Source organism: Vulpes lagopus, chromosome 8, assembly GCF_018345385.1.
Source record: "Vulpes lagopus strain Blue_001 chromosome 8, ASM1834538v1, whole genome shotgun sequence".
Lineage (NCBI taxonomy): Eukaryota > Metazoa > Chordata > Mammalia > Carnivora > Canidae > Vulpes > Vulpes lagopus.
The window spans coordinates 89850303-89865299 of record NC_054831.1 but is presented as its reverse complement, the minus strand read 5'-3'; the positions used below and the strand labels follow the sequence as shown (position 1 = coordinate 89865299).

Below are 14997 nucleotides of genomic sequence, written 5' to 3'. Positions count from 1 at the left end.
CTTGATTTATGGGGTGCCTTCTAGGAACTAGGGTAGTGCGATGGGGAAGGTAAAGGCAGCTTGAAAAACTAGACCCAAACTCAGCTCTCCAGGATGTTAGAGAAAAAAGGAAGCAAAAGAACTTATCATTTGCTCAATTTTTTTACCCATCTTTAGATGTAGCTTATAAGTGAAGCATTTTAAGAGTGTTTTTGACAATATCTGGGCAAACATGTAGAAATACTTATAATCCACTGCCATCTGAATTGAGAAAGGCTATCAGTACTGTGCATAGGTTTCCTGGGAATAAGATATGCAAATGTCATACTTCAGAATTCTCACCATCTGTGAAAACTAGGAAGTAACATTATTTTATTTTATTTTTATTAAAACTTTCTTTGGGGGATACTATTTATTTTAAATCCTACTAGGATTCCCCACTTTGGTTCAGCCTTTCTGTGGATGAGGTAAATGACTGGAAAGAAGAATTAAAAAGGCACATGAAAAGTGACTCTTGGCTAAATCTCTGGGGAAACCAACTTACAGCTGAGTGAGTTTGCTTATAACTACTGAGTGTAGGCTGTACTTTATATATCTATCTCTATATATAAAAAATGGCTTCAGAAAAATTCAGTCAGTCTTTGGCTTAATTTTGAGTCATTAGGTCCCTCATTTTAGAGGGTATATATTGTGTGTGTGTGTGTGTGTGTGTGTGTGTGTGTGTGTGTGTGTTGAAGGGAGAACTTTGGGTACAAAGCGTGTACGTACTTGTAAAAAAGCATTTGGAATGTGTGTGTAGGAAGAGAACTTTATGGGTTTTTATGTAAGGAGGGAGGATGTGGAGGGAAAAATGTATTTGTGTATGTGTGTGTGTGTGTGTGTGTGCCCGCGTTCGTGTATGTAGTGCAGATGGTGGGCTGAAGTACACGAGCTGCCAGCCTCTTAGAGATCCAGACAGTGGTGCAAGATATAAAATGTCGTAGATGGTGATTGTTTTCATTTTAGACCAGCACACAGGTCTTTGAGGAGCCCTTGACTTTCTCCTCCTCCTTGTCTTGTTAAAAAGGGATTAGAGTCCAATTAAGTCCTTTAATCCCAAGGTAGAGATTCATGTTTTAAAACAAGATTTACAGCTTCAAAAAAAAATACATCAGTGCAAGCTGAAGTTTGTCCTTTCAAGTTGCCACCTGCATGGTTCTAAAGAGTGTTTTCAGCAGAATCCCCAACACACAGTTATTCTTAATTACTTTGCCTCATACCTCCAGTCCTTCATCTTTCAAAGTACCCTTCAACCTAAATAGCCACATGCTGTTAGAAGTACTTCTGCTTCTGGATTGCCACAATCGCCACTTGCTTTATCTCCCTTCAGTTGGCAATTCAGTGTTCTGGCTTAATAGTAATAATACTAAGAGCTAGTGCTTATTGGATGTTTAGTATGTGCCAGGCATTGTGCTAAGCACTTTACATGTATTATCTTACCAGATAATACATATAAAAACACGCAGGGTTGGCTTCATAGGTGTGTGACATATGCAGTCACGGGGCTCTGTGTTTAGAAGGGCTCTTCCCTTGGTTTAATGCTCTGCTGTTGCTGTTGGTTAAGAAATTCTTAACCATTTCTGAGCAAGGGACCTGCATTTTCACTTTTCACTGGGCCCTGCAGATTATGTAGCCAGTTCTGAAAACACCTAGTAACCCACATTTAACCCATATTTCTCTTTTCCTTCCTTTCCATGTGATGCCTAAGACATCGCCACAGAATGGAACAGTGAATTTCTAATCATGGTGCCAAAACCTTCTCTGGAAAATGGATGCCATTATTTGGAGGGAGTACTTTAAGAGACAGGAATCACATCACGGCTTTTAGCATGGGAAAGCAAAATATCTGTGAGGATCCCCAGTGACTCCTCTTAGCCTCAGTTTTCTTACCTGTAAAATGGGGGTAACAGTAATACCACCTAACTCAAGAGGCTGTTTCAAGGACAACATGAGATCATGTGTCTATAGTTCTGATACAGAATATACACTATTAATGCATTATGGCTGCTCAGCAGGTACTCAATATCTACTGTTGCTTGTGACATGGTGTGTGTCACCTGCCTAATCCCAAGGTGCCTTATCCCAAGGGTTTGTTTCCTACCTGTCCCACAGAGCTGGGAGGAACATCTGTTTTCTCCATGTGCTGGGTGATCACAGAAGGGTTGCTGGAGCTGATGAGCACCGGAGTGCTGATCTCTACCATATGGCGCCCAGAGGGAGAATGAACCATTCTGTTGAGAGTGTTCAAGGCTGTTGTGATGGAGAACTGCCCAGGTCCCTTCCTCCTGGATCCAGGGCCCCTGCGGAGGGTGGGCGTGTTGTTTGCTTTGCCTCGGGAGGATGAGGGCACCAGGGACAGGGTCTTTGTGCGGGCTGACTGCCGGCCTTTGTTCTTCTCTAGGAGGTGTCTTGCAGTGAGGTTTGGCTGAAAACACAGAAGATCCATGAGAAGTCAGTCTCCCTTAGTGTGAGCAGCGAAGTCCTACTCAGGCTGGTCTGAAGCCAGTTCAGATGTTACTGTCATCTTTGGTCAACTTCCATCTTTTATCAGTACTTCCCAGTTACTTCACTGTATCAATACACTCTGACAACTCTCTTGCAAAGTAGGTACTGCTCTTATTCTTTACTGAGGTCAGCAGGGGTTAAAATAAACTATGATACTCTTCCCTGATTGGGAGCATTCTTCCTTCATCCACTTTTCCTGGGCACTCCCCCACCCTTTTCCTCTTCTAGCCATGCCTGAATGCCACTGGGTGGGCTGCAGCCCCTGTGTTCGCCCACTGTGGCACTTTACACACCACACTGTTCATTTCCCTTCCTTCCTTCCTTCCAGTGGACTGGTGGCCACCCCAGGGCAGAGAGCTCACACCGGTCCATCTCTGCCCTATCTCACAGTGGGTGCTCTGTGAGTATTTGTGGAATCATGTGTACATGAAGCTGCTCTGGTTTATACATTTGATAATCATCTGTGCTAGAATGTGAATCCATTTGGAACTTTGAATCTTTATGTTAAGACCATCTTTTACTACTTCCTTTAAACACTTTCATCTCCCCACCATTATTTCTTGTTCTGTATCTCTTAATCTGTGATACGCTCGTTAATCAGGAAAATAATAAAAGGGGAGGAAAAGAAAAAGAATAGAAAAGAAAGAGCAAGCCTTGTTTTGTAGAGTTTACTAATTTCTATGATATAAATATCTACTAGTGGTTTACAACTAGCTAGCAGAATTTCTGAAAAATGTAAAAACCAGTTCTTGTAATCTAGTTCTAGCTTTAGCACAACCACCAACTGTGCTATAGTTTGAGTTCAATTCCTTCAGAAGGCTGAAATATGCTGACAAAGTTGCCCCCTAAAGCCACATATCTCATTCTAATGTAGAGATGCAACTATAGAGGTAAAAGGGAATTTGCCCATTTAAGAACTTTTTATGACAATGCGCAGAGATTAAAATAGCCAATGTAGAAAATCTTAAAGTTCTTACCTTAAGAAGCTTGTGGTATGGTGAACAAGAAAATCAAGAAGGGGAAGTAGCATTATTATGTCTTCTTTAAAGATGAGAGAGCTGTGGCCCAGAAGGGGTGATTTAAAAATGGCACCACCAGTAAATAGACAACAAAACAAGAAAATATCAGATAGAAATGAGTGCTTTGATGTGATAGACAGCAGCAGGGGGAGACGCATACTTTGGGGGAGGGGTCAAGGAGATCCCACTGAGTAGATGACATTTAAGCAAGACACAGATGACAAGCAGGAGCCAGCCATGTGAAGACAGGGCTAAGAATATTCCAGACAGAGGGATCATAACCTAGTGGGAAGACCTTGAGGAGGAGAAAAAACAGTTTGAGGAAAAAGTCAAGAAAGAAACAGATGCTGGAACAGAGAGAGTGAGGGGCAGGTGGTAAAGTAAAGAGACCACAGAGATAGGCAGGGGCTGGGTCATTAAGGTCCTGGGAGGCTCAAGTTTATTCTAGGTGTAATAGGAAGCCTTTGGCAGGATTAGGTAGAGAAGTGACATGATCTGATTTATGCTTTTAAAAGCTCATGCTACAGTTTGGCAGTTTCTTATAAAGTTAAACCCATACTTAGCATCTGACCCAGCCGTCCCACTCCTACATAATTACTGAAGAGATATGAAAACTTATGCCCACTCAAAAATCGGTATGCAGATGTTTATAGTAGTTTACTCATAGTAGCTAACAAGTGGAAATGGCTGTGTTGTCTTTCAGCTGGTGTGTGGACAAACAAACTCTGGCACATCCATACAGTGGAATATGGCTCATCAATAAAAAGGGACAAGCTGGTCATACACCCAACAACATGGATGAATCTCAAATGCTTTGTGCTAAGTGAAAGAAGCCAGATTCAAAGGCTACATTTTGTATGAATCCACTGGTAAGACATTCTGGAAAAGGAAAATTATAGGAGCAGAAACCAGATCAGTGGTTGCCAGTGGTTGGGAGGCAGGGCAGGGGCTGATGATAGAGTCAGCATGCTGTTGTATTTTTGGCAGGACTTTTCTATTGGAAAAGTTGGAACTTTTGGAACTTTTCTATTATCTTGATGGTGGTGTGGTTATACTGTATGCACTTACCAAAATGTATAGAAGTGGACACCAAAAAGAGTAAATTTTACTGTACACAAATAAATACATAAAAGCTCATTCTGGCTGTTATGCAGAAGTACCAGCCTGGAGACGCCTGGGTGGCTCAGTGGTTGAGCATCTGCCTTAGGTTCAGGTCATGACCCCCAACCCAGGATGGAATCCTGCATCAGGCTCCCCGTGGGGAGCCTGCTTCTCCCTCTGCCTATGTCTCTGCCTCTCTCATGAATGAATGAATGAATGAATGAATGAATGAATAAATAAATAAATCTAAAAAAAAAAAAAGAAGTACCAGCCCAGAAGTAGGGAGACCAGTTAGGAAGTTACAGAAGTTGTCTAGGCAAGCTCTGACGGCAGTCTGGACTAGGGACAATGCCTCACATTCCCCAGAGCACCTATCCCTCCATTGTTCACCTGGTAAGAGGACAATATATATTCTTTGAGTTGAATGAGTAAAGTTCTTTATGATTGTTCACAGCTACAATGAAAGAAGTTGATTTTTTTTTTTTTTTTTTTTTGCCTCTACCTAATTGTTCTGTCCCCAGGTGAGCAATACTTTCAGTGTTTTCATCAGCAACATTGACAAAGGGCTCTGTGTGACTCTTGGTCTGCCCTGTGCTCTGCCAACATGATTAATAGCTCAGTTGGGGGAGGATTGCAGATCTCTTAAATTTGCATCCACTCATTTGAAATGATATCCTTGAGGTTCACTGGGCTGAGCAAGGTTCACATAACCCAGGCAGGCCTCACTGGAGAAGTCTTGACAGGAATGGGTGTAAGCTCAGCATTTGTTTTACCACCTTTTTATCCAGGTGCTATTCAATAAATCAAGTGATACATTAATAAGAAAAATCCTGTTTGTGAAAAAAAAAAAAAACAAAAACAAAACCCACAACCAAAAAACCCAAAACTCCCAAGCCACAAAAAAACCCCCAAAAAACTAAGCCACATCATTCTTACAAGAAAGCTTTCCTTCTTTCCAATTGCTTTACATGGCACTGGTAATTCAAAACTTATTTAAAGAGTTCTCAGCAAGTGCTAGTCTTAATGAAATGACTGGAGTCAAAATTTAAGTACTGCTTTAAAAAGCTCAATTTAGATTTCAAGTAATTTTTGAAAATCAGGTTCCCAGATTAGAGCAACCACTTGATTATCTTTTTCCCCTCCTAGCAATTAGGAGAACAAATGAAGCAATGGCTAGTTTGATGATAATCTGGAGGGTTCTTGTAATCACTAATTTTAGAGGTGAAGTGGTGGGGAGAGTGTCCAAGTGAATAATCATTAAATGTAGAAATTTTGGAAAAAAGAGTATCAAAGATGGGTAATAAAATCAATGATGCTTTCTCCCCCCAGGAGCTATGGAGAAGTTTCTTGAAATAATGCAGGGGACTGTGTAAGCTCTGAAATGCAAAAACTGAACCCCCTCCTATGTATCCAGCTAGATATTAGCTGGAGCTGGTCTCTGTCCTTGGAGACTTAACCACTGTCTCCCCATCACTGTCATTGTTCCACTCCAGCAAATGTTGCTTGACCCAGCAAATGCTTCCACCACTAACCCAGGCACATAAAGCACAAAGTGAGGCCTGCATTCTTGACCATTCCCCCTACCCTCTCCTCACTTCTGTCAACCTCCAAGTCCTGTGGATCTACCTCCTAAATGGTGTTGAATCTATTCACTTATTTCCAATCTCCTGGTCCAAGCCACAGTCATCTTGTAACTGAGACCGCATGCACTGGCCTCCTAAGTGGTCCTTCTGCTTTTTCTCTCTCCTCTTCAAATTATTCTTCCCACTGTAGCCAGAAAAACAGTCTAATAAACCCAGGTCTGATGCAGAGTTACTGTGTCCCTTAAAATCTTTTGATGGTGTCTACTGACTTCCGGATCAAATCCAAACCTTTTATGATATGGCAAAGACCACAATATCTACTAGATAGTCCTTGTACCCCCTGGTACTTCTCGGCTGCCTTGAAGACAGGTGAGGCTAGGGGCATGGTTCAGGCCAGTGGGCAATGAGTGGAGTGACAAGTGTCACTTCTGACCTGAGGCCATTCACTGGGTTGTAACTCAGTCTTCCTTACCCCTCCCCTGCCATGAAAACTAGGGCAGTCCATGTGTTCCAGATGGCAACTACAACATGACGGCCCAGCCTCAGTGAGTGTTCTGGAGAGACTATGTGAGCAGAGCCTCTCACTGTTCTGTGCCAAACATGTAATGTGGGTGAGAAATAAGTTTATCTTTGTCAAGCCATTGACAGTTTGGGGCTGTTTATTACCATAGCATAACCTAGCTTATATTGACTAATACAGGATGACATATCTGTGATCTGTCTCCCACTTACTTGTCTGGCTGTGTCATGTCATTCTCTTACTCTCTTTGCTCCAGCTCTAGTATTCTTTTGGTCCTTGGGTACACTACACTTCCTCATCCTACAAGATTTTTGCGCATGTTACCTCCATTCCCTCAAACATGCTACCCTCCATGCTCACCTACATAGTTTCTAATCATCTGTCTGATCTTGGCTTAAAAGGCATTTGCTGACCCCCTTCCCACAAAAGTTGCACATCATTCTTTTCTTTTCCTATTTAGTTCCCTCTCCTTCACTCTTTGTATCATTTATTACAATTTGAATTACTTGGTTAATGTCTGACTTTACAATCCCTGAAAGTAGGGACCCATATCTGTCTGTATCTTTATTTTATTTTTTAAAAATATTTTATTTATTTATTCATGAGAGACACACAGAGAGGCAGAGACATAGGCAGGAGGAGAAGCAGGCTCTAAGCGGGAAGCCCGATGTGGGACTCGATCCCGGGACGTCAGGATCACACCCAGAGCTGAAGGCAGGAGCTCAACCACTGAGCCACCCAGGGATCTCTGTCTGTATCTTTAGACTTTAGCCTAGGACCTGACTTAGCAGGTACTCAATGTAAAATGAGTTGAATGATTGAATATACATATATATAGGACAGGGGTCACACTGAATGGGTTTGTTTTCTAAATTTTTTCTCCTTATTCACTTGTTAAGGTAATTTTTTTTTTTTAACAGAGTACCTCTGTGTTAGTAGCCTATGCAGTCTAAGCAACACCTGCTTAGTGTTGGCTTAGACCTAGCAGTCTAAGCCATCAGGTGTTTAAGAGAAGACAGAGACAACTGAGTGGTCAACTAGTGGTGACATTTTATGGAGGAAGCAGGTTTCTTTTTTTTTTTTTTTAATTAATTTTTATTAAGGAAGCAGGTTTCTAGTTGAGCCTTGTAACCTGAGTGAGATTTGAACAGGTGGAGAGGATCGGGTGTGTGTGCCTCAAAGGGGCCTCAGGAAGAGAAAAAGCACTGGTAATGAGAATATTGTTTACTAGACACTGTTAGAAGACCAGCCTCTTGGGACCCATCCTCTTCCCTTCCATTTTCCAGTCTTTCAACATTGATTGAGTTGGAAGAGCTATAGAGAATCTTGCAGGCTGGATAGTGTTCTGGGCATACCATTTGCTTCAGAACCTGTTTTGGCTCTTAAGAATGAGAGAATTGGTCTCTTTATCTCCAACTATGTCTCTGTTTTCACCCTACCTTCCTAGATGGTGGAAAGCATGCCTTTTACTGTTCTCATAGCGCCCCACTTCTCACTTTTAATGCTTTATGCTTGGTAAGCATCCAATTAATGCAGTTAAACAATGGAAACTCTCTTTTAAATTTGTAATGATCTGCCTCAAGCTAAGGTGAGGCTCAAGGATAGAGAGGTTAGGAACTCCAGGTTATAGTATTATTATACTTGAGAAATAAGTAGATATAGTCTAGCATGTGCTCTTCCTTTGTTTTCTTTTTAAAGTAGCTTAAAAAAAAAACCCCAGAAGGAATATATGCTCATTTCAGAAGATTTATAAAATATAAGTTGGCAGGGGCAGTCCGGGTACCTCAGCGGTTTAGCTCCGCCTTCAGCCCAGGGTCTGATCCTGGAGTCCTGGGATCGAGCCCTGCGTCGGGCTCCCTGCATGGAGTCTGCTTCTCTCTCTGCCTATGTCTCTGCCTCTCTCTCTCTGTGTCTCTCATGAATAAACAAATAAAATCTTTAAAAAAAATATGTAAGTTGGCAGAAGACAATGAAAATATCTAGATTTTCATTATCTGGTGATCACCACTGTTAATATTTTTGCATATACCCTTCCAGTCCTCTATCTATTTATATACACACACACATATGTATAAAGCTAGTTTCATACAGTTCCAATTATTTATCATGGTAAAAAACATATGACAAGAATTTACCCTAGTAGCCATTTTAATATATAGGATGCAGTAGTGTTGAGTATATTCATATTGTTGTGAAACAGATCTTCATGACTTTCTGACCTTCTAAATCCAGAACTCTATACCCATCAAATTTTATTTACTTAGCAACAAATCATAAACCTCTTTCCATAATTACCAAATACTCAGTGATATTTATATTCTTCTTTAGAATTATTTTAATGGGTATATATTTTTTCATCACCATAATTTTTATTTTTTTTATTTTTTTAAATTTTTTTTTCTCCACCATAATTTTTAAAAATGAAATCCTTATTGGATATTTAGATTATTTCTTGTTTTTCACCATTACACACAATGCTATGGCGAACACCTTGTACATATATCTTTGTATACTTGTTCGAATATTTCTTTACAATAAACTCTTGGATGTGGAATTGCTGAATCAAAAGAGATATCGGTTTTTTAATGTTATTGATATGGGCTTATTTGAGTTTGAGCATGAGAAATTGCACAATTCACACTCCTACCAGCAGAATAAAAAGGCCCATTTCCCCACACTCTTGCCAGAACTGGGTGTTATCTTCTGGCATCTTTTCTTTGGAGACTTTAGTTACTTCTGAAATAAGCCTTCTATCAAAAAGTCATTTCTCTCAGGTGTCCCTGTGGCACATGTGTATTTCAGGGTAAGCGTGTATCAGATGCAGACTTAATACTTACGTACCTCTACAAACAAGATCGGGAAGATGCCTACTTGATCCCCTAACTTGCCTTCTGCCCAGTTCTCATCCACTCGGCTGATCACAGTGATGATATCATCCTGAAAGAGACAATGTCTCAAGGTCAGCATTTGCTCTCGGTTTTCAGGTGGCAAAAGCTTTCAGTGGAGATCAGAGTGGAATCCCAGATGGTGTAAGGTGCAAGAAATGTAACTCTTTCATAATTTATTTATAAAATCTTCCTCCATTAAGGGCAGTATTTGGGTCACCAAGACCATAAGAGGAGTAGAAATAATTTGGAGGAACAATGGGATCCAATAGAAAATTTGGAAATGTTTCTAATTTTCAATCACCAGCAGAATCTGGGTGTTAGTTTATATTAGTTTTATGGAGAAATCAATATGGGAGCCACAGGGAGATAGATTTTTAGCTTAGCAAAAGGCAGAATAAATTTCATTCTAATTTTGAAGACTTTGCAGAACCTATTCAACTTTAATTTTTTTTTTTTTATCTTTAAGTAATCTCTACATCCAACATGGGGCTTGAGCTCACAACCCAGATATTAAGAGTCGCATGCACCACTGACTGAGCCAGCCAGGCACCCCTACTCAATTTTTAATGTATCAAATGTAAGGTGTCTTTTTACTCAAAATTTTCTTGTTATAAAAGGTGATATGTAGATTTGTAGAAACATTTGAAAATACAGTAAACAAAACAAATATTGTACCACAATATAGATACAGCCATTGTTAACATCCCTGTTAGCACATTTCCCCCCTAGATTCTTTTCTATGAAGATGAAGATACAACATATCTGTTTTATATAATATATATATATATATATATTGATTTTTTAAAACTTTGCTGAAAACATACACTGGTTCAAGAACTATAGAACATTTCCAGCACCTACAAGGTTCCTTTGTGCCCCTTCCCATCACCCAGTAAGAGCTAACCACTATTCTGACTCCTAGTGTGTGTATATGTACACATTCATTCAGCCCATCCTTATATTTCATCTATAAGAAGTCATACAGGACACACTGATTTTTCACTGTATACCATACCAGGAATGCCCTTCCACTTCCATACCCATTCATCAGTCCAAATCTGAATATCCATCCTTCTCAGTAATTTAGATGAATCCAAAGTTCATTACTGCACTGTACCTTTTCTTAGCTTTCTCTGTCCTTATCACAATTTACAGTTACACATTTATAGTTATGATTTCTTTAATGCCTGTCTACCGCATCAGACTATAAACTCCATGTGCTCAGGGTCTCTGCTGTGTTCATTTCTGTGTCCCCAGCACCCAATACAGTGGTTCCCATTTAGTAGTCACTCAATAAATATTTCTCAAAGAATGTGTGCATGCATAAATAAGGGGATATGTGAGTAAACTGCACAATTACCTGAGATAGAAAACACTAGGAAAAGAACATCTTTGAGGAGGAAGATCTTGGGTTTAATTTGGACCTGCTGAGTTAGGAAGATCATGAAATTTCCTAGTGTAGTCTCAGCCTTCCACAGCTTCCAGAATGGATCAAATCCTCTCTTCTGGTTCCTGGGTCATAATTTCCCATTCATGTGTCTGTTCCTTTCACTAGTCTGCCAGCTTTGTGAAGGTAGGAACATTGATTTGTCCTTTTTTCCTCTGTGGACAGCTTGGCACATGGATGGGCTCAATGAGCAAATGAGCAGGTGGAGTTTTTGCAAATTTTGCAAATTCCCAAAGAGGGATAAAAATGCAGATAATGCTTCCTGCCTCTGCCTTCCTCCAGTGGTGTCTCCAGAGCTCAGTGTTTAATGCCTGGCCACAAAGTAAATGGTCAATAAATATCTGTGGGCTTGAACTGCCATTCTTCTAAGCATCACTCCATAAGGGACTCAGTCTGAGGTGCCAAGACAATAATGCTCAGTATTTCAAAATATGGAGGACAGTGAGGTTATCTAGTTTGAGGCAATCTGAATCAAATCTCATTTCTGGGAATGGTGGAATAAAAATGTTTGACAAAATAAAAGACCTTTTCTAAGTTTCCATACCAGATCTACTTCTAGTATCTGGTGTACTTAGCATAAGCAGCAAAGAGTGAAAATCACCCCAACTTTGGCCTTTGTGAGAGAATTCGAATGTGTAAGGAATAATAAATACGGAATACACAGAATTAAAGTAATCTAGACTTCAGTAAAAGTGTTGTTACTGGATAGCCCGGGTGGCTTAGCAGTTTAGTGCCGCCTTCAGCCCAGGGCCTGATCCTGGAGATCAAGTCTCACGTCTGGCTCCCTGCATGGAGCCTGCTTCTCCCTCCCTCTCTCTCTCTCTCTCTGTCTCTCATGAATAAATAAATAAAATCTTAAAAAAAAGTGTTATTACTTGCACATGGTGAGAAATTATCTGATAAATAAAAGAGGCAAAAAAATCTTAGGGTAATTAATATGCTTGGAAAATAATATCTTGTAAGAGGTTATTTATATATAAAGGCATAATTATGTTATTGTGTGTTTCTGGAGTGCTTTGAATACAATGTTTACAATTAAATAGAATGTTGCAAAGAGTAGAATTAGGTACTCAGAACTTAGTCAGCAAGAATGTCCTCACAGATACATGGTAAAGAAGTAAGAGCTCTATTTTGCCCAGCACACTGTCAAACTGTATTTGTAAATTTCTGTCCACTTATCTGTCTCTTCTACTACTCTGCCTAAGGGCAGAGACTGTGACTTGTTCATGCTGCATCCCCCAGGGCCTGTGAAAAAGAGGTGCTCAAAAGTGACTGTAGAATGAATGAGTGAAGATGTGAATACTTATTTTTGTAATTGTAATATAAAAGGTTTAAGGATTTTCATCAAACTCTTACTAGTAGATTTCTTTGGCAACTTCCATTTAGTTTTGAATAGTACAAACACACAGTACATATATATGCACATGTATATACATAGAAACATTTATGTGTAAAATAGGTACACATTTTAAAAATCAGCAAGTATTAAACAAGTCCAGGTTCTGCTACAGTCTCTGTGTAGTTGCTGGTGACCTCCACGGCTGCCCAGAATCTTACCTTGAGGAAGGTCAGGCAGTCCTGGTTCTCACTCTTGTCTTTGTCTCGTAGGTCGAAGTTGTAGAGGGCCCGGCAGAGTGGGGGGGGCTGGGGAAGTTGTTTGATGACTTCCACGGAGCTGGCTGGGAAGATGCCACTGACTCCATTGATCTCCCCCTGGTACCAGTTCTCATCCAGCTGTCTCCGGAGAAGGATGACATCTCCCTTATTAAACCTCAGGTCACCAGGATTCTGCCCTCGGTAGTTGCATAAGGCCTTTGCTCGAGGCACCTGCAGTGTGGCACAGACCAATGAAATATGTCCTTAGTTTACATGCTAGGGGGACAGAAGATACAACATTGATAGCTGATTACTGAGCACTTCCTTTTTTTTTTTTTTTTTTTTGAGAGGCACAGAGAGAGACAGAGAGGCAGAGATACAGGCAGAGGGAGAAGCAGGCTCTATGCAGTGAGCCCCATGTGGGACTTGATCCCGGGACCCTGGGATCATGCCCTGGGCTGAAGGCAGACGCTCAACCGCTGAACCACCCAGGTGTCCCAAATGAGCACTTCCTATGTGCTAAGGGCTGGATGCTTATTACTCCCTTTCCTAAGTAGGGCAACTGAGGCACAGAGTGGTTTAATACCTTGTCTAAGAAGACACAGCAGGGAAATAGTGGATTTCCTAGTTTCAGAGTCCCTGTTCTTAATCAATATGCAGGGAACGGGATTTTGGACTTGACTCCATAACTATGTGAACTTGAGTGAGTCAGTGACTCTCTCTGGAGCCTGCATACTAATTGGGAGAATTCTGGCTCTACCACTTTCCTCTCATGTGACTATGGTCAAGTCACTTAATCTTTCATAAATCGTATCCATCTATAAAATGGGGTAAAAATAGAATATGTACTTCATTAGGGTAGTCTTGAAGACTAAATGTTTTTAAGATCTTATTTATTTGAGAGATAGAGTGAGGGAGTGAGAGAGAGCATGAGTAGAGAGAGAGGGGCAAAGGGAGAGGAAGAAGGAGATTTCTCTCTGAGCAGGGAGCCCGACACAGGGCTTGATCCAGGGACTCTGGGATCATGACCTGAGCTGAAGGCAGACACTTAGGTGAGCCACTAGGTGCCCCTGAAGACTAAATATTTATAATGATGCATTTAGCATATTGCTTGATAAATAGTATGGGCTCAATAAATGACATCTCTTATAATCATCATCTGTAAGGAAAGGTTAATGATACCAGTTTTACCTATTCCTCGGTGTTGATGGGAAAAAAACTGAGGTGAAAAGTCCTAGAAAATTCAAAGTGCTATATGAGGGGCACTGGGCTGCCTCAGTTGGAGAGGCATGCAACTCTTGATCTTGGGGTTGTGAGTTCAAGCTCCACACTGGGTGTAGAAATTACTTAAATCAATAAATAAGTTAATATAAAAAATAGGAAAGAAAGTGCTATATGCGAGTGATATAACATAATTTGTCTTCAGTCTCCTCTACAAAGTGTAAACCTCATGAGTGTTTGGATCATTAGGAAGCACTGAGACAAAGAATTAGTCAGAAATCAGTCATCACTTAAAAACTCAGCTAAAGAACTATCATTTGTTAAATTAGTTATCTAAATATTTGTTTCAATCAAGTGCATCTTTTTTTCCCTAATTGAAACGGGTTTCTACATGCAGAAACAGTTTCACTTTGGTCTTGCTTGAAGTCAGTGTGGCAAACTGAAAGTTCTCCTAACTTATGTTTACTAGCCCTTCAGAGTTACCTGGGTTTGGATTTTACTTTGTGCTTTCCTCAGCAGTGGGGTGAAGTAGTCCCCTCTCTCGGGGGTAGTCTTGGTATTCATAAGGGGATGTAAGCAGGCAGTATAGTATTTCAGTCTGTGAGAAACTTCCGAGTCTGCAATGTTCATTTGAAAAGGAGTATCAAGCAGTTTAGGGGTAGAGACAAGCCCTGAACAGTCCCTTGCTGATGGGATGGTAAAGCAGTATTTTTCTGCTGGTCCCTGGATAGAGTAAGGAGGGCCCAGGGAGATATAAAACCACAGGTACACAGCTCATCCTAGGGAAACGAGTGGACAAGTGAGCGAAGACGTGTGTACTAGGAGTCTTAGCATGGTGTTGTGGATATCATAAATGGAATTGGTTGAAAAATTATGGAAAATCCTAAGTCATTAAAATTATGACACTGATCTATAATAAAATTGCCAATTACTCATAATATATACTAAATATAACAGAAAAGGTTAAAAAGTTATGTTTTTATTATAAATGAAAACTAGAAAAAAAATATAAATGAAAACTAGGCTTTCATTGTAAATATATATGTATATTTTTATCTGGATGGCTATGCCAGCATTTTAAGAGTAGTTACTGCTAAGT

The 14997-nt window shown here is 40.3% G+C and overlaps 1 protein-coding gene across 3 annotated transcripts in view; it reads right to left on the bottom strand.

Moving 5' to 3' along the window:
* SH3RF2 (SH3 domain containing ring finger 2) overlaps positions 1-14997 on the bottom strand; it is a 132987-nt gene that overhangs the window by 59306 nt on the left and 58684 nt on the right. For all 3 annotated transcript variants that reach the window (XM_041766517.1, XM_041766516.1, XM_041766515.1), the window contains exons 3-5: positions 12639-12908; positions 9588-9683; positions 2120-2443 (exon numbers count right to left, since the gene is read on the bottom strand). In XM_041766517.1, coding sequence (XP_041622451.1) covers positions 2120-2443; positions 9588-9683; positions 12639-12908 — 690 coding nt within the window. The remainder of the gene's footprint in view (positions 1-2119; positions 2444-9587; positions 9684-12638; positions 12909-14997) is intronic.